Here is a 23,466-nt window from a genome sequence, read left to right as displayed (position 1 = left end):
GAATTGCCATTTACAGAAAGGCCAGTTCAGATCTGACTTCCACAGTGAGAAAAGCAATCAATCAGCTTGGATCTGAATTTTGGAAGAATTTGGTAGTTCAAAAGTGCAGATAAGTGAAAATAACAAATGCAGACTGTGTGAAGGACTCAAGGAGGACTAATCCCTACAAGAACAGACATGCTCTCCTCTTACAGCTGAGTTTCATTTCTCCCCTCACCTGCACCATGAGCCAAACAACAGCAGGGCAGTGGGACTGACACAAGAAAACTCATTAATTTTATGGATTTATTTCTCATTTAGTAAGAAGGGCAGCCATGTTCTGGGCTGTGTAGGAGAAACAGTAGCTCTACTTTCTGCTCACTCTGGCCCTAACAATGCAGTCACATTTTTGCTTTAAATTGTTTCTTTCCAGGTGTTTTACTCCATCACACCCTCTGGTTCAATCCAGGTGCCCCAGAGATAATCCTGGTAGAAATTTGTGCCTTCTCCCCCAATCAAAAGGAAGTACTTAAAGGGAAATTAACTGTATATCACAAGTCATTGATAAGAGCTCCAGCTTCTTGACAGTTCATTCCAGTTATCTCTTGGAGCTGTCTGAACTGATAAGGGAAAAGAAAAATCCATATACAGCAATCCAATGAACTTCCTGCATATGTGGCTGTATTAGCAGCTCTAACAACTGGGAGCTAACTTTCTGGTTAAAAAAGGCCATACAAATTTTAAATATATAATCTGGAGCTTCAGCCCTGTCTCTGTATCAGGTTGAGGTTTTCAGAGCCAGCACGAGCTTCTGCTTTCAGAGCTCAGAAATCAAAAGGAAAGACCACAGCAACAAAACCAAAATACCCTGACAAATCACAGCAGCGAGCTGAGAGGTAACATACACCCTGTGGGGATGAGAGCAGCTCTCTTCCCCCTGGAAACTGCAGCAGTGTCCATTTCCAGAGAGGTTATAGTATTTCCCCCAACAGCAGGATGGACACAAGCAGTTGCTGCCCTGACACGTGAGAAATGGGAATGTGATCTGCAGCCAGGTATGGCAGGTTACAGCAGAGGCTGCACTTTGGCTGCTCACACCAGCCCAGAATTGCCTTGAGTTCTTCCCAAGGCTCTCAGCCTCAGGGCAGACACATATGGAACAGGACCTGTAGCTGGCTCTTGGAATCACTGACAGTTCTGGATTTTTGCAATGTAGAGAGACAGAACATCCAACCCTGGCTATCTGCTGCCATCAGACTTTCTCTGGGCCACGTCACTGCTGGTTTAAATGGGGAATGGGGAAAGGCAGGAGGCCAAATATTTTAGTCACCTCCCAAGTGACAAGTCAGGAGCATGCAAGGACAGGTGTAAACAGAGTAAACAAGTGCCTACAAACATTGACACTGGAAAAAAGCTTACTTGGGCATCAGCATCTTGTTTTTCTCATAGAAGAGGCGGAGATCCTGTGGACTGCTGGCCTGTAGGGGAGAAAGAAACCAGTACATGAAGCAGTTGAACACGAAGGAAAGGGATTAGCATTTCTGTTTCACTGCAGCTCTGAAGGGCAGAGGCACTTTTTAATTGCTGGACCAGCACAGACAATGAGAACCTGCAGCTTGCTTTAGATTGAAAAGCCAGCCCTGTGCTGCAGTAAAAATACAGTATTTCAACCTGCTGCCATTTTGTCCCTGACCTGGTTCTGTCCTGCTCTGCCCTTCCACAGGCTGAGCTTCACTGCACTGGGCTCTGATGCTCAGGTTTGAGCTGGCCTAATAGCCTCACCCAGGAGGCTAAATAACTGTAGATGTGAGGAGTCCCAAATGCTGAATGACAGATCCTGCTGAGAACATGGATTAATGCTGCAGGGCATTTAGAAAAGGGGCAGGGAGCCTGTTGACGTGCAAGGGATCTGTGAAGCTAGGAACATGGAGAAACAGCAACTGAATTAGGATTTTCTACTTCAGTTCCAGGAAGCCAGAAGGTCTCAAGCCAGAACTCCTATTTTATTTGTGCAGTAATGTATACAACTGCAGGGGATGTTGATGACAAGATTCCAAATTCTGAGAGATGGGATTAAAAAAAAAAAAAAAAAAAAAAGGTGGGGGCTAGGCACAAGAGGTTTACAGCTGAGGTTAAAAATAAAATCACCAGTAGACAAGCACAGACACATAAAAATCCCCTAATATAAATTCTCCATTTGTTTTCATAAAATGAATAATACAGGCCAGTAAATTAACCCTAGTGTCTCAAGCTTTTCTGCTTAGGCAAAGGTGCTTTATTAAAGGCAGAGCAGGCTGGCTGGCACGACACAGACATGAAGGCACATAAACAGGGCAGGAAGATCAGAGGGATTCATCTGCAATCAATTATTAGTGCAGTCAAGTGTGTAGGAAAGTGTGAATGAGGAGACAAAAGGCAGCTTCTCCTGATGTTCAGGACAGGCTGAAAAACCCCTCGAGCCTTCCACCTACTTCTATTTCTAAATTGGAAGCATTTAAGGTCAATTAAGATGCTTAAAATGGCAAATCAGACAGGCCAATCTGCAGATGGCCATCAAAATACCACTAACACGGTATGGCTGGAAAAGCAGCCACATAAGATGCTGTTTCAACATCACCTACTCCCTCTGGCTGAAGATGAAAACTAAGGATAACTGAGAGCTCAGTAAAAAAAAAAAACCTCAAGAGAAACCAAAGGTAGTTTCAAAAGCTGATAGTATCAACACACTTGTGTAGTACTCATCAGGGCAGTGTTTTTTACACAGCCTCACCAACAGAAGCTACACCAAAAAAACATCAAAATTAAAGCAGAGCACCTTGTTACAGAGATGCCAAACTGCATCATAATTTCCAACTGCTGCCACTCAATTTGATTCAGGAAAACTCTATTTTACACCTTCCCCTTGCAGATCTTGGAATGCAATTAGATTAATATTTGGCAAACTTTAGGGAGGCAAGCAGACACACTTGCACCAAATGGCCTGGCCACATTGCCCAGAGTGATGACAAATATTCCTGACAGGCACAACGTGCAAGGAGGGGCAGAACTCCAGCATGGGGAGGGAAGGGCTCATTCACTTCAGAGAGATACAAGCCCTGGCTGTTTGTTCTGGTCATTTCCTGTTGCAACAGCTCAATTGTTTCACAAATACAATGAAGCTCTGATCTACTTCAAACACTGTTTTGTCAGAAATTTTCCTGGCAATAGAGTATATTCAAAGCAGTATATATGAAGACCAGTTCATTAGAGAAGGTTTCTAAGCACTGGCTTGGACAGAAGCAAGCTTCTCAATGAAGTTTTCCTCTTTGTACAAATTCAAGAGATGTCCCTGCAGGGATGCTGTTCCTCCACATTCTGCTGTGTCAGTACAATCTGCACTTGCTCTGCAGGGACCATACCAGGCTCCTCTCCACCCAGACCACACTCCCTCACTTGGGCTGTCCCCAAGAGCCTGTGACTCAAGCTGGTCCCCAGTGCAGGTAGCAGGGGAAGGGAGTCATTCTAGTGAGTGCCCAGCACACACAGCCATGGGTCACCATTAATTTGGTAAAACCAACTGCATCTTCCTATAACTTCATTATTAATTGACTGACTCACACAGCTCTGCTCCCACTAACCTGTCCACTACTCTCTTGCTGTCATACAATTCATAAAGCACTAGGAGCCTCAGCCACTTTGCTCACCTCTCCTTTCAATAAATGGTGCTTCTCTAAGAATCACAGAAAAAAAAACCCCAAATGTTTGCAATACAGTAAAAATGTCACTTGAATTCCCCTGTTTAGGAAGCTAAGAACTTAACTGGAAATCTGCCTTCCAGGCAGATACACCCTGCCCAAGAAAAACACCAGAAAAAGCACACTTTACAACCAGACCATTCCAGGCACACAGAGCCAGTTTCTACCTGTGGGACAGCACCCATCTATCAGCAGCAGGGATGCAGAACAGCTCAGCTTTCCCTAGGCCAGGAGAGCACACCAGCAGGTCAGTTCACACCCTCAGTCCCCCTTTCATGTCACTAGGGAGCAGCTGCATTTTGGTTTTGTCTACCCTTTCTATATATAGAGGCAATTGGACAAATTCAATCCTGCCACTCTGTTACTTTGTCCTGAGCAGCAGTGGAAATATGTTGAGCCAACAAAGGCATTCAGCAGAACCCTGCCAAATCCCCTTCAGGGCTGGCTGCCTGGAAGTGAACTGCATGTGAAAACCAGGCAGGGTGGTGCTCCCAAAAGCACTCAGCAGTGGATTTGTCATGCTTGGGCCACGGCTGGATGCAAAAGTCCAGCATTCAGACAGAAGAGGGCCAGGGATTCACACCCTCCCTGAAGAGTCCTGTCTATTCAACACTCCATAGCAGGTGTATGGTATCTGCCCTGCTCTTTGCATTCTTTCCTTGGGGATTTAGAGGTGCAGAAAGGGGATTCAGATATGTTAGAAAGAAAAAAAATAAATAACATTTCTAGCTCAGTAGCTCTAGGGAAAAGCTTGAAAACCTGCTGGAAATACTTTCTGATACTGTAAGACTCCCACAGCTACATGGCTGGCATTCAGAGGACCTGAAAGCCCAAGGAGCAGAAACAAACGACCAAAAAACCCATCTCCTGAACCTTTTTCTTAAGCAGTCCATGGATTTCTCTCTACTGCCAACAGAGCACAGTAAGACCCACAAACACTGGTCCAAAAGTCAGTGGTTCACTGACTACAGCAACAAGTCAATCACTGCACCCAGTCTCAGCAGAATTACCCACCAGATCCAGGAATTTCTGTCCCCATGGACACAGGGTATTCCAGAGGAATAGAGCTGGGAACAGAAGAACAAACTGCCTAACAAATAAACCAGGGGTTTATGCCAATTCTTGCCATAAAAAAATCCAGCCTTTCCTGGTGTTCCTCAAGGCATTTCACAACATAGCAGTTGCTGTAAGTGATACATAATCCCAGTACTTACGCAGACAGAATTAACTCAGAATTAAAGCAGTGAACTTGGTACACCAGACTTAGAAATTAATTTTTCACCTAACAGTTAGCTGGGATGAGAACATAAACAGGCAGGTTAACTCTTTCAGAGCTGCCAGAACAGGCAGAAAAACTTGCATTAATTCCCTTGTCAGTCCCTTGCTCTTTGGCTCACTCTCCCCCAGACACAGGGCACCATGTCCATAGAAAGCAAGATCCATGCAAAGGCTCAGACAGCAGACAGCCAGGTTTCATGGTGCTTAGCAGGATCTGATGTCCCATTGCCACTGCCAGAGCCAGCTCTGACACAACCTGCATGTGCTCAGTGGGGTGTCTGCTTACCAAGAGCTGCCCAGATTTAAAAGGGTCACACAACAGAAGCCACCAGAAATCTGAGTGTGATCCCTCCCACACAAAGGAAAAAAAAAAGGAGATTGAGGTCATTTAACTAATCATATTTAAAACACCATCTGACAAGGACTAGATTGGTTTTGGATTGTTTTAGACCTTGTGTAAATCTTTCTTCTCTTGCCTCCAGCTTTGCTTCTGGTTGTCACTTGTTTACAGAGCCAGCACCACAGTGGGCACCAGGTCCCAAACTTTTCAACAAGAGCAAATCACTACATTCCCAAGGCATTTCCCAGTTTTGGTCAGCAGGAGCAGGAAATGTACTGTTCAAGTCCTGCCCTCAGCAACCGAAATGCAGAGATGTGAGTGCAGACCACTTATTAGGCAAGGCAAATTAACAATTCCACATTAATACAGCGCTCAGCAAATCTGTTTATAGGGATTATGAATCCCATTAATCTCATCCCTATGGCAGTCTCATTGTTTTGTTTATGGGTATGTTTAATACAAAAAGCTCCTTAAGAAAGCCTCACCAGCCATCCTACCCAACTGTTCACATCTGAGCATCAGCAGCTTCTTTCTTGTCTGTGTGCAGTGAGGCAGAGAAGGGACAGGAATGGCTCTGGGAAATTGCCTTGGGTGACCCAGCTAGAGTTAATTTTAACTCTGAGACAGCCAGAAATCACATTCACACACATACACACATCTGACTTGATTTACAAGCACTTTCAGGATTGACAGCTGCCTCAGCCTTTCCACACATTTGATCTTTTTTCCATCTAACCCATTTCCCCGAAGCCCTATTTTATTTTTAGGCAGCTCATTCCTCCTCCCCACAGATAACACTGGAGTCCTTTTTGTTTGCATCCTCCTGAAGGTGCCTCCTTGGCTCAGGCACTGACAAACAGCACCCAAACACAGCATGTCTCATGCCACCAAGCTCCAGATTCCCATGGGAATCTCAGATAGACAGAGATGAGGGGCTGCCTTTGCCAGCCTGGCAGGGAAGACACAGGGAGGATTTAGCCTGAAGAAGTTCACTCAGTTCCTGGCTTCCCTGTACAACTGGGTCTGCTGGTAGCACCATGTGGAATCTGCCTGTTTCTTCCCACCCACTGGTAGCCATCCCTCCCAAAAGCACTCATTCCTATTCATGGCGTCCCCATCACCTCTGTCCACCACCCCTCTTTTCTCCTAAAAGCCCTGTAAACAAACAGCTTCTTGCCTGCTCAGTGACCATCAGCAAATTCTTATAACACAGCCAATAAAGACAGAAAGCCAGTTAACCTTTAACCAGCTTCCCCTAGACAGGCTTCTTTCACCTGGATCTCAAGCTGGAAGGCAATTTGTGACATGCATGTCCAAAACAAATAGATGGGGCACAAAGAACCATCTGGGCTGAGCTCCTCTCTCTCCCTGATCAGACACATCCACAGCTGCTACTGCAGGCACAAACAGGGCCTGGCATTTTGCTTCAAAATATGACCTCCAAAAGTGGAAAGGGTGTGGGCTAAATTGAAATAGAGAAACCAATAACCCCCATTCCCAGCCCAACAGATGTTTATGGGAGAGAGTTATCTAATGAGGCAAGCACAAAGCAAGGTCAGGAACTGAAGTGTCCCTTCACTGCCCACTTCAAGGCAGGGCATTGCCATGCCTCAATCAGAGAAAACCCCCATGATAAAGTCACCTCACTAAACAACAATTAAATAATTTCAATGAGTAGCTATCAAGATCCCTTTAGAGACAAAAAGGCACCAAGATACAAGAGAGAATCCATGCCAGGTTCCCCTGTGCATGCAAACTCTGTTTTCTTCCCTCCTACATTTTCTTCTTAACACACAAATATTTATTTTCTTTTATCCTAACAGTCATTTTCTCCCCTCAAACAAAGATACCAACACTGGTGACAAGTGGATGCAGCCACTAAACACAAGCCATTCAGAAGTTTCAGTGCATTTTGTAGGGATTTATTAAAAAAAGTAACATGGAAAGGAAATGAAGTCTTGCTGTAAATACAGAGGAAGCTGGTGGACAGAATATAAAGCATTAGAGTGGAAGATTCTTACAGCAGCAGGGTAAAAATTACCCTGAAGGGAAGAAGTGTTTTTGGCTCTAGACAAAACCAAAACATACCATTAGTTTACTCCTATATTTGCCCACTCTTTCCTTCAACAGATTTAGAACTCACTTTATCCTCCCCAATGATGTAACTGCATAAACATTCCAGGTCTTGTGTGAAATCCTAAAGAGCTGTGGAACTAAAGTTCATAAAGTCCTTCACTTCATAAAATTTGCCTTATTACATGAGCACAGATTTCCCTCTGACTTTCTTTTGTGCTATTTGCTTTTGTTTCCTTTTTATTCATTTTTTGGTGTTTGGGATATTTTCCATTTTGTTTTGTTAGGGAATCAGGATAAACGGATGTCAGGGTATAAGTAGAGAGGTTCAGAAAGTAAAGGGGAAAAAAATCTGACAAATACAGTACTTTAAAACAGCAATTTCAAGGGAGAGTCTGCTGATCTCAGTCAGAGATGGAAGGAGTAGAACACAGTGTGGCTAATGAAAAAAATACACTGAGTCTAGATGAATTCCAGGTATGGATGATGAAAAATATGTGAAGTAATTCTGAAGCAACAGGTACAGGGCTGTGGTAAATTCTCCACCATTCAAAAACTTAAAATCAGAGAATGCTGCTCACAAAGGATATAGTGGAGCTCATCCAGAAGTTATGGCATTCAGTACAGGGTGGAGCTTTACAGGGCTGTGTTATATTTGGAGGGGTTTGGATCTGATGAACATAAACATTTCAGGCTGGAAGAGATTGCTTGAGATGACAGATAAGATCCTTTTGATATTATCCTGCTCAACTGCTCTGAAAACCATGTCAATTTAGATGCAATACACTACTTACCACAAATCATCCTGAACATTAACTTGCAATTACCATCTTTCTTATAGTCCTTCTATATCCAACAGAATTATAATTATAAATTATACACTGACTACAGTTGTAAATAGAAACTGATTTTCTAAGTGTAGTCCTAAAAAACCCCACTGCTTTAACTGAGTCATGGTAATTTTCTCAGTAAGTGACCCTGCCTAAGCCCTCATAACTGGGAAATACATTTCAAATGAAAGACAACCCAGAGGAGACTTATATTCTAGCAACACATCCTGCATTACAAACTATAAAGCACAACACTGTCAAGGTGTTGGGACAGCCAGACCTTCATGGGGCTGGATCTATCAGAGATGACAGGAGCAGGAAAAGCCTTAGAGTAACCAGATTAAAAGGAAAAGATAAGAGATTTTTAAAAAAGCAGGAGAGAGTCATAAATATCATATCTAAGCAACTCACCTGAAAGGGAGCCTTTCCTGTTAGACACTGATAAATGATGGTTCCTATACTCCAGAGGTCAGCTTTGGCATCGTAGTGTTGTGACATAATGACTTCTGGTGCCTTTTGAGGGAGAGAAGGGAAATTTCTTTTATAAAAGTAGTTTTGGTAGGATTTTTTTTTTTAAATTCCAACCGAGATAAGTCACTATTATGCTACAAAACCTCTTGAGCTAGATTCCCCAATAACCATGAAAGATTTACTCTCCATAAGACTGTAACACTATATTGAAAGGGCCACTTCCCTATTTAAGTAGGGGAAGCAGAGACTTTCATTCAGAAGACAAAAATACATCCTAACAGTGTGTATTTTGGGCACACTCAGTACTTCCCCTTCTCCCAGTGTTCCATTTTCTGCTGAATCCACCAGAAGAAGCCCCACTGAAACCACAAACAGATCTTCTTAACAAAAGCAAGGAGCAAGATCAAGAGCAGCAAAGGCTGCCACTGCACAGGTAAACTCCAGCCTCCATCCTGAGCTGCACCACTTGGGCACTTCCCTCATTTAGCCCAAGATGGCAGCACATTAATTAACGTGGGCCTGGTGCCAAGGTCACAGTTTGGGTTCAAAGGCAGTGTTCCAGTCCAACAGCTTGAGCCCTGCTGTGCCTCAGACTCTGGTTTCTAATCCCTCATTGTGCCCTCAGCTGCTCCCTCCCAGGCTTGTTCCAAAAGCTGGAGACAGTGCAAGCCCCCAGAGCCCCTGGCTCAGCAGGCAGAGCCTCAGGAGCAGCAGCAGAGGAGGACAGGAGGGCAGGCTGGCTAATCCCACGTGTTTGTAACTGCAGATTTCATTGCAGTGCTGCCAGCATGGAACAGGATCAATTTTTTAGCTCTGATAGAAGGCCACACGTAATGGAAAAAAAAAAAAAAGGCAACAAGTAAATTGTGGATAGGAGCTCAGTCTGTCCCTAAGGGAAGGAGGCATGACACCAAAAAACCTAAAGCAGCAGGACAAGAACTGCACAAGGAGAATTCAAGTCTTGCAGTGAGATGGATCATACTGGGGTTCAGACAGAAAGGTTCTTTTGGTAGGAGTAAAATACCTTTTTGCTTTTTTCAAAAGAGCAAAATGAAATAAAGTAGCAACAGGCTGTGAGCTAAAGCAGGGAATAATGTCCTGCCTTGCCAGCAGATGTTCCTAGGGCTCCTACAGAAGACCCACAATAGTAGTAGGGAAAGACTTCAAACCCCTCCCTAAATCCCAACTGAACCCTCCCTTCCCATCTTCCTTCAAACCCATCAATAAACAGAGAACAATATGAAACATTGAGATTTCTTGTAACATCCAGTGTTGTTTAAAATAAAAATAAAAAACAAATAGAAAAAAAATATCATCACTAGTTTCCTCCAGCCCTTTCAGAAAATAAGCTGTGTGTTTTCAATTACTTTCACAAGAGACTCCGAAAGAAAAAGTATCACTAAAAATAGACAATTCAGGAAACTCTCCCAGGAGAGCAGAGTTACATCATCTTCACATATAGCACAGTTCAAATAAACATCAGGCTTCACAAAAAGGGAGAGAGAGGAAGTGTGTTTTGCTTGAGGTAGCTCTGTGGAGCAGACTACCAAATGTACTGTGCCTGTGCAGTGCAGCACAGTCCAGCTTAACTCTGCCCAAAGACCAGAGACAAAAAAACTTAAGGGTGGATTAGACTGTGTTTGAAATGAGGTGCCTTTTACCCCAGGGCACCTGTAAAAAACTTCAACCTAAATTGACTCACATCATCTTTCTACTTTGAGCTCAGACACCCACACCCCCAGGAACTATTACAAGTCTGGCTTTGACATTTTTATTTCTGTCTAGTTTTCTCATTTTTCCTTTCACTGACTAGATGTGACACCAAGACCTTAACTGCTGCCATGAGCACAAATAAGAGATCACCTCATCACAACCTGATCCCAGAGTGGAAAGTACAAAAAGGGTAAAAAGGATAATTTTTGTTTCTTATACACATCAGTTTCACAGCCTAAGCAGTGATCCTGGAAGCATGGTTTATCCACATCTCTCCTGGAAGTTACATGACAACACAGGCACCTGCTGCCTGACATTACCAGCAGCCACAACTTCAGCAATCTCCAGCTCATGTCTGGCAAGTAAACAAAATTTCACCTCTGGGAGAAAGACTAGATAAAAACAAAGCCTTGCTTTTGGGGAGCAAAGCAAGAACAACTCAGAAAATCCTCTAGAAAATCACACTTACCATGTACATAGGTGAACCACACAATGTTGCTGCCATCATATTGTTCTGCAGGTACCGGGCAAACCCAAAGTCAGCTGCAAAGAGAAACAGAGGTAGGTCAGGAGCAGACACCAGCTCTAGAGAGCCTGCACCTTCTCCAGTTGATTCTTCCTACTTTATCTGCACTTCCCATCAATCTCTGCACCCTCTATCCCATCTTAGTAAGCCTTTGACAGCTCTTCTTGAGCAGCAGCACCCTTGTGCTAGTTACTAATGCACAGCACAGACACTACAGAAGGACAGACCAAGCCCCCACAGTATTCAGATGAACAAACTCCCATCCCTCTTTCAGGGAGCAGTACCCATTTGCCTGCACTCTGAAATGTCAGCTGGGAAGGCTCTCTTGACTTCAGTGAGAATGTGCCACTCCATAACCAGCCAGTTCATCTGCTGCTGTCTCAGCCTTCCATTTGGGGAACTGAAAATCGCCTTCCATTGAAAAAGCTGTAATGTGAAACACATCCAAGAGGAACCACTACTCACCACTACCCACATTTCTAGACCAGCCCTACCAAAATGAGACTTGTTCTGTTTTGTTACAAGAGTACCAACAGTCTAAACCTAGCACTAGGACAGATAACTGAGCCACAGTCCACATAGCAGGTAGAAGAGCCAGGAGCAAGGAATACTAAGGGGAATTACCTCTGCAGGTTACTCAGCATCTGATCATATGAAACTGAGATGTTCTCTCAAGGTTACCAGATATTTCAAGCTAGGACATTGACACAGCTGTTTACACTGTCATCTGTCACTAATGAACTGGTACAGCCAGATTCTCCCTGGACCATGTACTCCTCAGGGAGCACAAGGAGGGTAGCAGGTTACATCACACCCACAGCAGTTGTGCCCACAGCCCTCCCAATCCCTTCCTTACAGATATTAACTCTGACAGAAAAAAAACAAAAAACAAACCAAAACAAAAAACACATCAAAATGCTTCAAACAAAGAGCAACATTTCAAACTTTTCCACTGGACCTCATTTCCCAGCTGAAGGAAAGCACTAACACTTTCTCCACAGCACAAGGTTAAGGTGAGGAACAGTTTTACCTAATTGGTGTCAGCTTCAGCTCTGAGCAGTAACGTAACCAAAATCCTACGTGTGAGGGTGATATCATCTTATTTTTGAGGGACCACAGGGAATATGTGTGCTCTGTAACTGGATTTCTGGAGCACTTATCCCAACTACTGGTCCATCTGTGCCACTTGCCTGATGTGCAGAATGTGAATTTCTTCAAGATGCGGTCTCTGGTTCAGGCTGAGAACACTTCCCCTTTTGGGTCTGCCTAACAACCCACTGTGTTCTCTGAGGCCAGCCAGGAGAGCAACTACTGTCAGACAACAACATTTAACCTCAACACTCTTAAAAGCTGAAGACAAAAGTCACAACTTCTGCTTATTTCTTGGTAAACCTGGAGATTACAGCCAGTTAGGGCAGGCTGGTGTTTGTTTTTACTGAGGGAGGCACCATTCAACTGGGAGCAGAGCAAGGCCTGCCCAACTCCTTTGTGTTAAATCTGTGTCCTGGCAGAGCAGAGAGTTTCTGCTCCTACTGCTTGGAGGCAGCTGAAGGCTACATTTACCAGAGGAACTAAGAATGAAAACCATCAGGGTGTTTTTAAAGTGGAGCAGCTCCCCAGCTGAGGTTTTCACCTCTCCACCTGTCCATCACCAAACTCCTGAGTGCTTAGGGTGACGTTCGCAGTGTCTTACCGATCTTTATGCGAATGTTGTTGGGATTTGATTTCCTGCCTCCAGCATAGGAAAGGAGGATATTCTGTGGCTTCAAGTCCCGATGGATGATGCCTTTGCTGTGCAGCATTTTCATGGCACCTGCTATCTGCTGGAGAAAGAGCCTGATGGTGTCTTCACTAAGTGTCCGCATAGCTGGGAAGGAGGAAAGAAAAATAACCACAGATGAAAAACTTACAATGCCAGTTCTCTGAGGAGCCCAGAGGGCAGAGTCTCACAGCAATTAACTGCAATTTGTCATTTTATTCCCACATATGATGTCTTTCCCCCACACACCATTTCTGAGTGATTCCTACAGGCAACAAGGGAGAGCATTTGCATTCCCAGTTTATTCTGTGGTCAGGGCTGCTTTCAGCCCCAAGTTTCTCATGGTGAACTCAGGCCAGTGCTGGGTGCTGAATGTGGGTTATTAACTGTGTCCAAAAGTGGCATCTGGTGAGGTTTAGGGCTTCCCTCAGCAGGAACTGCCAGGCAGATCCAGACAAGCACCAGGCAGGGCTGTGGCTGCCCATGAGCTATGGTCAGCAGCAGCTGGATACCCAAGTCAGAGCTTTATCACAAAGACCAGGTCTAAAGGTGGAGCTAAGAGGAAAGGCAATTAGGATCAGGATTTACGCCTGCAAGAGTCATCAAGGCTCATGCTGGGCCTGGGAAGGGTTGATAGGTTAAACTCACAGTAGGTTAGGGCACATGGCCAGCAGGGATCTGTACCTTTAGGGAATGAATCTAAGTCTAGGCCTAACCTTTGTGCATCATCACCTGACCAAACCAGAACGCTAATCCCAAACCCACTGCTGGGGTGAACCACAGTCCAGCACTTAACAACAGACCCTAGCAAATGATCCCTGCAAACCATCACCTGCCACCCTCCACCCCACATCCACAGATCCACCAAGAATGTCTCAAAATGTTTTCACAAGCCAAGTTTTTTAAAGGAACGTATTAGTGATCAAAATCTGCAAATATAGAAACTCTGAAGTGGTCTCTCCTGAGATACAAGCTTCCCAGGGACCATGGTGTGAAAATAAATATTGAAGGGATTAAAATAATTTTCAACTGGCTCTTCTAATCAGAGCAGTGCAACATCAGCTCTCGTTATTTTAAGAACTATACATATGAAGCTCTTGCCAAAGCTGGGAACAGCCTGCTGAACAAACCCCAGGATCAACAGTGCTACCAGCCTCCCTCCTTGTCAGTCACTGAGCAAGTCAGGCTTCAAGCAAGCACCATTCCACTTGAATAAAATTACTTCTTTTGTAAAAGGTCCCTGTAAATTACTTGGGACTTCATTAGAGTTTCTCCAGCTGTTCTCTAGTAAGACATTAAAACAGGCTGGCAAGAGCTTCAAAACACCACTCTACCCAGTCAGCTAGAAGGGAGGAATCCTTATGAAAACACAGCTGAGGCTGCACACAGCTTTAACCCAACACAGGAAATTAAAAATCTAACTTTTAAAATACGTGGATGGGAAGCAGCAAGGGACACAGATAAGTTAAGCCACACTTAGAATAGAAAATAAACTGCCACCACTCCCAAGCCTCACTGTTCTAGGAGACACAAGCACAGCTGAAGTGTCACCATGGCTATCAGGTGGTCCTGGACTCACAACACGTGAGAGCAGTGCACATGTATATAGAGTTTCTCTCCCCTCACTGAACCTTTTTCCTCATGAACTGGCACTCAGCTGCAGTTCACAAGACTCCTCTCCCAGAAGGGGAGATTCTGTGAAGGGAGTTTAAGGATACTAAGAGGCAGCTCAGATGGAAGTCTTCAAAACACACCAGCATCTTCTGCAGAAAACACTGCCTCATCTTTAACAAAGCCTTCCCCAACCTCCTGCTGAAATATTGCAGTGTACTCAGTCTCATACCATTTTCTGTCTATTAAAAGTCCAGCATCTCATAGCTGTGCTCAATATTCTCTCCAACAAAAGGGCTCAGCAGTATTTCTGAAATTTAAACTCAAGGAAATCTATACAGGGATGGTTAAAACATCATCTTTAAACAAAACAGCAGGAATTCAAAAGGGTTTTTTTCCCAATTCAGCTCAGGCCCAGGAAAGCACAGGTTGATCTCCCTCCCTTAAATATGATGCAAGACTTGAAACTTGATAATTCTTATTATTAAGGCAGCAGGCAATTACCTGCTCCTGGCTAAACACACTCTGCCTGTAGCAGAGGAACTGTGGAGAGCCTTGTCCTGACCTGCAGTCCCAAGAGCGTGCCACGGCTTTAAGGCATTACCCTCTCCTCCAGGGAATTTGGTGGCTATAAGGCTAACAGAGCACTAGCCACCAGCCCCCAGCAAACCAGCAGAGCCTTCCTGATGTGAATTCTAGCTCCTTATAATACTGAAAACAACAACATTGCTACCAAGATCACAAAAAATCCATTCATCCGTAGAAAATAGGGTTTCTAAACTATCTGTTCCTGCAGAATTTAAGCTTTTCCATGTCCATACAAAGTTCTCAGCCCCGCAAAAGAACTGTTTTCCTGGCACAGAGAATCTCAACTGGTGTCTTGAACCTGCAGACATATTCCCACAGTGCAACTGCAGGAGCAGAGTGGAGCTACCATGTTGCAGTGCTGCAAAATCAGAAGTCTGCTGGATGCTCTGGCACCATTAAATCTCACAAATCCAGTTAGGAAGGCAGGACTGGGAAATTGAGGCTCTGCCCTCATGAACAGAGAGGGGACAGTCAGTTCCATGCGGAGGGCAGGGGCATTACCCTTTTACCTCCCTCCATTAACAAACAGGCTGTAACACTGCAAAACAAAACTCCTTATCTCTCATACTCAGCCCATCAGTCTACTGTGTGACAGCAGCAATCTGCAACTGAAGGACAGAAACATAAATACAACTGACATTTTCAATGACTTCAGGATACTGGTCTGCAGAAGTCCTCCCAGACCAGCAGAGGGAAGAAGATACAGAAAATTCAATTTAGGTGCCATCAAAAAAAACCAAACAAAAATCCCCCAAATAAGTGGAGAACAAAACAACTCTCTTCCTCTGTAACATCCCAAACAGGGAACTTGTAAGTCTGTCCCTGTAAAAAGGGGATATTCTCATCTTCACCAGAAAACTGCTGGCAAAATACTAATCCTGCAATAAAGTCTGGGCATCCCTGGGGACTTCTGTGGTGAGCAACACATTCCTGCAGAGGATGATGTTTCACAAGCCTTACTCTGCCATTACTGAGAAGCAGTAATATCCCTGTGTTTATTTTCATGGGCTGCACTTCAGTGATGAGGCACTCTGCTTACTGCATTGGGCTGCTCAGGTCAGTAGATCAGAGAAAATATTTACACTGGGTCACTGTGGGACCCACATGCCTTGAGCTCCAAAGGCAGAGAAAAAGGATGAAGCCACCTAAGAAGTGGTCTGGTCAGCCTGTTCTGAGTTCAACCTGCAAGAGGCTGCCAGGTAAACTGCAGTAAACAGCCCTTGTCAGCTGATCCAAGAGTAGATGCACTGGAGTACAGCCCCTGACCTTGTATTACAACACCATTTTGGAAAAGTTATTTAGGAAAAAGAACATCTCCTCTTACCCACAGGTGTCACAAGTATCTCTAACATGGGCCCAATCCAAGTCACACTGAAGTCTGAGACTTGTCTGGGGCCTGGCTTGTACCTACCCATGCAGAGCATGGTCAGACACTCCTGTAAATCTTCTGTACAAGTTAGAAGACTTATTCCAGATATCTGTGATAGGACTAGACCTCCTCCTTAATTACCTGCCTGTAGAGGGAGGAAAAGGTACTGAGCAACACTTCACACCTCTGGTTTGCAACAGGGTCCCTGCACCACTTGGGATGGACTAGAAAGATCAAAGTTCCCTGCATGGGTCATGGTCAAACCAAGAAATTCCTTGTTATGATATGGAAGCACAGCTTAAAGCAAGGTCACAAATATGCTCTTATGTAGTGCCCATAACAGCCTGTGCCAATGCCAACTCACAGAATTTAAGAAGGAATTTCAGACCAGCCTGCTCTGACCTCCTGAGTACCTGAGGACACACAATTCCAGATATTCCTGTACAGAAGCTGGTCACTTCTGTAACACTTCCCACAGCTCTACCACACACAGCAGAGACCTGCCACTCTCAGCTCAACACATGATGGCCTCCAGTGAAAGCAACATCTAGAGATCTCCCAGAAGGGAAATAAGGGAAATTGCATTGTACCACTAAAGGACACCACCACCACCACAGCAGCTGTGCTGAGCAAAACACACACAGCCTTGGGTTGGATCACAGGGAGGGATGGGGCTGCCCAGCACCAAAACCCAGCCACACACACACAGTGCACTGCAATGTGCACCTGTGCACGTCCTCCAGTCATGAAGACAAGGAGAATTAGAGTGCCTTTGGATTCAACATGGAATTACTATATTGCCTAATGCCTGTAATTAGAGGGCAGAATGGATCTGGAAGCTTACAAGCAACTCATTCAATGAGAACCAGGGGATTTGCATGCGCTGCTTGCTTAAGTGTTTTACAGGAACTACCAGCACAAATGTCTGAGGAGTCAGTGGGAAAGTTAATGTTGCAATTAAACACTATCACAATTATCAAAATAACTGAAGCAGCACAATAACCACTCAATAGAGTTGAGCCTCCTGAGTACCAGACAAATACTGAAGAAATCTAAACTTTCCAAGATGAGTTTTCAGTGAAAAATCACTCCTGTCAAAAGCACCCTGGGTGCCTGCAGAAGCTGGAAGAGGAGATATCCCCCAGGAGCATGTGGTGGGATGCAGAAAGCTGACCCTTATCTGGGCTCTGGCAGTGATGGAATAACTAAACCTCCTTGCTGTAGTCCCTTACTGACCCCTCCCTCTGGAAATCAGTGCCTGCTGGGTTCTCCTCACTGGCAACCAGCACACAAGTGTTAAGAGTTAAAATAAAACTAAGCATCAACTTCCCAGACACAACAATCTTTACAGTTGCCAAAACAAAATATTTTATTGGTAAAAACAAAGCTAAAGGTTAACTTTCTCACATGAACTCAGGCAAATAAGGATAGTGTCTTGCACCAGGTAACACTCAAACAAACCAAACTGGGGTAAAACTGAATTTTATTTGGAAAATACAATTTATTGTCACTTTCTCAAACTAGTCACCAACTTCCTGAGTAATTTCAATCAATAAACCAGGAAGAGAGCTGTATTAACAGCCTAAGTAATTGCATGTCTCACTTTTTTCTTGAGGGTTTTTTTGGTGGGGGGGAGGGTGGCATAAGGGAAAAGACAACAATGTACACACAGAAGTAGTAGTACAGACCAGAAGATTTTCTATAAATGTTTGTTTCTGTTATTTGTTTCTATAATTTCTTGTTTACACACACAGGTTTGCCAATGAGACTGCACAGCCCAGTGCAAGGTTCACTTCATGTGTGTGAAAGCTAAAAAATTTAGCTTTCAAAACCCATGCACTGGTAAAACTGAAGTTTTCCTATTTTTTAAAAGCATTTTATAAATCAAATTTGCATTTGCATTCAGAAAGAAAAAGAGGGTACCAAATACAAAACCATCCTCCACTGGTGTTCATAAGAGCATTCTGCCACCACTAAAGATGCTCCTTCTAGAGCACAGCAGTACCCAACAGATGCAAAACATATCTAAGACAAAGCACACTAAAACTGGATTTTAAAAAACAAATGCCTGTCACTTCTCACCCACACTTTAAACAAACAAAACACATGAAAGGCAGAATATTCTCTTTCCTTCAAGTGTTAAACCCTTTCTGAAAATTCAAGTCCACAAATATAATTCATTACCCTGCAGGAAGAACGTGACATGCTAGCATCAAGCCCCAAATTATCATTCTAGGGACACCAGCACTAGCTACAGGGCAAATGTAAATTTATCTTTTAATCCTTCAATTTTTGCCATTTCCAGGCATCTCATACCTCAATAAGGAGCCTGAAGTATTATCCAGCTGACTAGCTTTTAATTTGAACAATGTGAACAAACTTTGTTTAACCATGACCCAGAGCCACGCATGAAATGAGATTAAAGTTGTCTCTTCACATTTAGTAATCTTCTAGTTAACATGCAAAACAACCAGAAAGCTACTCTAAGGGAAAAAAGTCAGGGCCAAAAAAAAATAATTTTAATAAAGGGGCTGTGTCTGAGTGCAGCCAAGTATATTGTTAAACATTTTATCCTCCTACCTGTTCTAGGTACTGAGGTGCAAGGTGATTTTCACAAAGGCCAGGGTCCTGTACCTGTGCTGCACTGAAAAATACCTTGAGGGCTTGCCTGAATCCCAGCAAAGCATTTGGCTTGATGGCAAAGATACCCCTGAGGCTCAGCAAAAGGTTCTTCAACGCACCACGTCCCAGATTCTTGTGCTATACTCTCCAGAAGACCCCAAAGTCAGTGGGTTTTGTCACCCTCACAGCACTACTGGCTACACCACAGCATCCTCAGTATGCTGAAACAGGAAATATGTTCTGCCCTAGATGTGGGAACACCTTAGGGGTAAACTCAGCCAATATACTCTTGGGATCTTATTTTAATCCAACACTACAGAACTGCAAGGCTTCAGTATAAATAGCTTTTTGCCAATCAATCACCAAGTAAAGACAAACTGTGTCCCTGCCAGTGTTGAAATGTGTTTAACCTATAAGGCCATTGTAACTAAAATATGTAACTGCTGGCAACAGTCCCTACTAACCTACATAGAAAGGACTATAAGACCAGCTTTTATTGTCATGGCTTCTCAGTTTTCAAATGATTATGAAGGGTGAACCTCACAGAGGATATTCCCCATACTGCTGTACTTACTGTGAAGGTAGTCTGCCAGGTCACCACCATTACAGTACTGCAAACAGAACAGAAAGCTCAGTTAATACAGGGCAAATCAAAGATGAACAAGAAAAACAGTAAACTTCAGTAGGATTGCAGGCTTATCACAATATTTAAACATAAATAACCAAACATATCAAAATACACATTCAAAAGTTGGCAGGGAAAACCCCATTCCCCTGAGTTCCTCTCCTGTCCTATTTCCCCTAAATGTTATACTGCATAATGATACACCAGCATCAACCAGCTTTTGTGCACATCCATGTTCAAACACAGAGAGAAAGATGAAACCAGAAGAAAGCACAGGGGTCACCACTGGAGACACCACCAGAAAGCTTTTTGAGGAAAGCCTGGGAGTGGACACAGCTGAAAATTGAAACTCCTCACATCCATTTTACACATCATTAAGAAAAGTCAACAAGATCTCTGAGTGGGAACTGCAGAGGAAGGGAAACATTCAGAGGCTCTGCAGGTAATCTGTGTCCAGAACATTCTCTCTGGTGTATGCCTGAACACACATTGCCCCATGGCACCCATCTGACCCCTGAGGTTCAGTGTGTGACTGCTTAAGCCTGTGCCTGCGTGACCTTCTGAGAGCAGCAAGATGAAAAATCCCCTGGCTGCTCTCTGCACCCACGCTCTCCAAGGCCTGAGCTGCAGATTAAATTAACAAAGCCTCACAGGTGAGACTGCCAGCAGAAAGCACCATTTGTGAAACATGCTGGCCTGCTTAAAATGAGTTTAAAAAATTAAGAGAGAAAGAAGTAGGGAAAGGAGGTTAAAAAAAACAAAGAAAAAGACACACTCACCTCCATAACCAAGTAGACGGAGTTTGCCAGTTCCTGGGGAAATAGAAAATGGAAAAATAAGGGATTTATGCACTGAAATATTTCAGACATTTAATTGCTGTATTACCTTTCAAACAGATAAACTGTTCTCTGCTATGAGTCAGACTGAAGAAAGGGTAAAAACATTATAGGTTAATTCTTGGAAGACTGCTTGCTTTGAAAATGCCAGGTATTTAAGCATATTATTGGTCTGTGAGAGTGCATCTGTTTAACCAGGCTGATCTCCTGTATTGTGGCTTGGGTCTCCATGTCCTTTTGGGCTCCAGGGATTAACAGTGGCACGCAACACAGATGCTGGCACACTGCTATCTTAGAGCCTTAATCATTTCCACATTTAACTTGGCCCTTTATAGCAGCTGTGCCCACATGAGCAGCACTAGGCTGAACAGAGAGATAAGAGCAGCACAACTTCAGGACCTGCAATTCAACCCCGTGGCTGAAAAGTGCCCGAGTCACCTTCCATTAGAGGGCAAAAAGGAAATATCTCAGAGGGAAAAAATGTAATACTTCTAACCATGTTTTCTACATGCCTTCACAGAGCCATTAGCAGGTGGGTAAAGCTTTCTGGATTGTAACAGGGGTCAGCACCAGCCAAGTCCAGGCCAAATGCTCATCTTCCTAAGATCATTACAGGTGCTGGGTGCTGCACTGTGATGCTCCTACCATGCTGGGAGTTCACCTCCTGCCCTAGTTGACCTCTCCCCAGCCCTTGGGAGATGTGCATATATCCATAGTGCTAGCACAGGATAGTACAGAGATGTGTCCCACAAAAACACAGCACCACAGAGCCACAACAGGAACCTTGGCTCTCAGCCCTTTCACTCTGATCTGTCCACAGGACTCTACCTCCCATCAAGCAAATTCCCTGCCTTAGTCAATGCCTAGAGTCCTCAGCACCCCTCACTCTCTCTTCTATCCTCTTTTAACCTCACAATGTGAAATCTGGGTTTCCAGATGTTTGCTGAAGACTGGTTGAAGGAAGAGGGAGAGAGGAGGAAGATGAATTATCTGTGATTTGAGAGACTCAGCCACAGCTGCAGGGAACTGGCCACCTCCCCTAGAGGGGCTCAAGTGTCCACCAGAGCCACCTCAATTCTTACAGCTGTTCTCACAAGCCCAGCTGAGCTTTTAAAAGTCCCTGTGTTTGTTCAAAAAGCACTTTTTCGTGATACTTCAAGAAGGTGTTTGTTGCACTTCCTTGCATGACAAACACTTCTTTCAACAGGCTTTGTTTTCCAACCTCTGCATTTGAAAGCAGCACACATTAAGTCATCCATTTTCACACACACACTGGATGAGGTGGGAAACAAGTCTGTGGTTAAAAGCACCAGCCCAGGGAAGCAGTGCAAGAAGAAAATCCCAAGCATCACAAGCTTTGCACAAAGCACTGAGGGAGAATTCTCAGGAGCATTCAAAGCTCACCAGCTCCTGCTGTACCAAGCAGGAACAGCAGAAAGCCAAGGCTGGTAAAAGGCACCCAGGACTTTCATTTCCACAGGAACTGCAGCCCCAGATGTAGCAGAAGATATAAGATACACCACAAGTGCAATGCAGCTGCTCAGGGAGCTCACTGCAGGGCAACTTCTGGGCACACAGGAGTGTCCAAGTGGCTTTTGCAGCCCAGACCAAGTTCATCACTGTCACAGAAACAATTTTCAGACACTTCTTGGCTAAACGTGCTGTGATCACTGCAGCTCAGTAAGTCTGCACTTCAATGTGTATAGTGCCAGCAGGGTTTGGGGAAGCTCAGTATATTATTACCTATAGAAAACAAAGAGGAACCAGGGCTTACACAAACCAAGTCCAGAAGATATTTGTAATAACTTATTAGCCAACAGCTAATGTACACTGTAGTTTGGTTGTTTTTCCACTCTACATTATTTAAAGACTGCAAACAAACATCACCAAGGAAGAAATTGATTTTTGGCATCCAGTGTGGGCAGTGACCAGGGTTAAACAAGGACCTGCACAGGCAAGGAGATGCTCTGCTTGACTTCCCCAACAACAACATGACCTTGGTGGTTGGTGGTTTTATCTCTTCACTCTGTGTTGGTGTGATAAGAGGGCAATGCCTGAAAGGCTTTGAGAAGTCAGTGGCTCCCCCAACCATCACTGGCAACAGCACCCTCTGAAAATTCAACCTCACCAGGGAGAACTGGCCTCCCTGCTGCACCCACAGCAGCAGAGGAACATCTATCCAGGGTACTTTCAGACCACAGATGCCTGTAGCAAGGAGAACAAACTTACACATTTGCAGCTTCAGCATTTCAAGACCCACTTACAAGAAAGAGATCTGTAGAATTTTGCCAACAAAACAAAACATGTATTTCAAGAAGGGTCCCAGAAACAAACTCATGTTTGGAAAAAGCCAGTAAAGCTTACTGTGGTTAAAATAGACTCAGCTGTCTAAAGAGACTTCTGGTTTCTCCAACAGGCAAATGGACTTCTCTCAAGATGATTCAGCAGCAGAAACTACCTCTTGTCCATTTTTATCCTTCCACTATATTTATGATTTTTTCATTAACAAAACAAGAAAAAAATACTGCAAGCCAAATTTTGCAAGCTACCAGTTTCTCTGAAAACCAAAGCAAAACGCCCAACCCACTCATTTCCACATCAAGTATTACAGTTTTCTGTATTTCTGCAGACTTATGTTCAAGAAGTGTTACAGATAATTTCCTCTGGACCTCTTATTCACATGTGCCAGTCCATGCAGCCAAGCCTAATCCTGTCACTAAACAAGCTCAATGAAGGGAACAGCACAGACACAACCCCAACTTTTCCTGTCATCACAAAGGGCAGCAGTACCCTGACCATGCCCCACAATAGCAGCAAAACGCCTCTGCCAAAGGCATTAAGCTGATAATTAATCAGGCTGGATCCTTGCCTGACTTTCTTGCAGCAGAGGCCCCAGTGATGAAGTTACAATTTAATTGAGTGCAAAAATAGGCAACAGCCTCTGCTGTCCACAAATAACACACATCTGCTGATGGAGAACAAAGAAATGAAAAAACCTCATTTAGCAATACACCATAAATCAGCCCAAGACTCTGCTCTGTTAAAATTCCTCACTGTGACACAAGGAGACATGGCATTATGGACATTAAGACCCAACAGTCCTGTCTCCCTT

General features: G+C 44.0%; 1 protein-coding gene across 3 annotated transcripts in view; it reads right to left on the bottom strand.

Moving 5' to 3' along the window:
• The window catches only part of ULK1 (unc-51 like autophagy activating kinase 1), a 74,820-nt gene that overhangs the window by 39,428 nt on the left and 11,926 nt on the right, over nt 1–23,466 (bottom strand). For all 3 annotated transcript variants that reach the window (XM_033075791.2, XM_033075793.2, XM_033075792.2), the window contains exons 5-10: nt 20,298–20,330; nt 19,468–19,504; nt 12,638–12,811; nt 10,888–10,961; nt 8,646–8,747; nt 1,399–1,457 (exon numbers count right to left, since the gene is read on the bottom strand). In XM_033075791.2, coding sequence (XP_032931682.1) covers nt 1,399–1,457; nt 8,646–8,747; nt 10,888–10,961; nt 12,638–12,811; nt 19,468–19,504; nt 20,298–20,330 — 479 coding nt within the window. The remainder of the gene's footprint in view (nt 1–1,398; nt 1,458–8,645; nt 8,748–10,887; nt 10,962–12,637; nt 12,812–19,467; nt 19,505–20,297; nt 20,331–23,466) is intronic.

This window comes from Catharus ustulatus, chromosome 18 (genome assembly GCF_009819885.2).
Source record: "Catharus ustulatus isolate bCatUst1 chromosome 18, bCatUst1.pri.v2, whole genome shotgun sequence".
NCBI lineage: Eukaryota > Metazoa > Chordata > Aves > Passeriformes > Turdidae > Catharus > Catharus ustulatus.
This window is presented reverse-complemented; position numbering and strand designations above follow the sequence as displayed.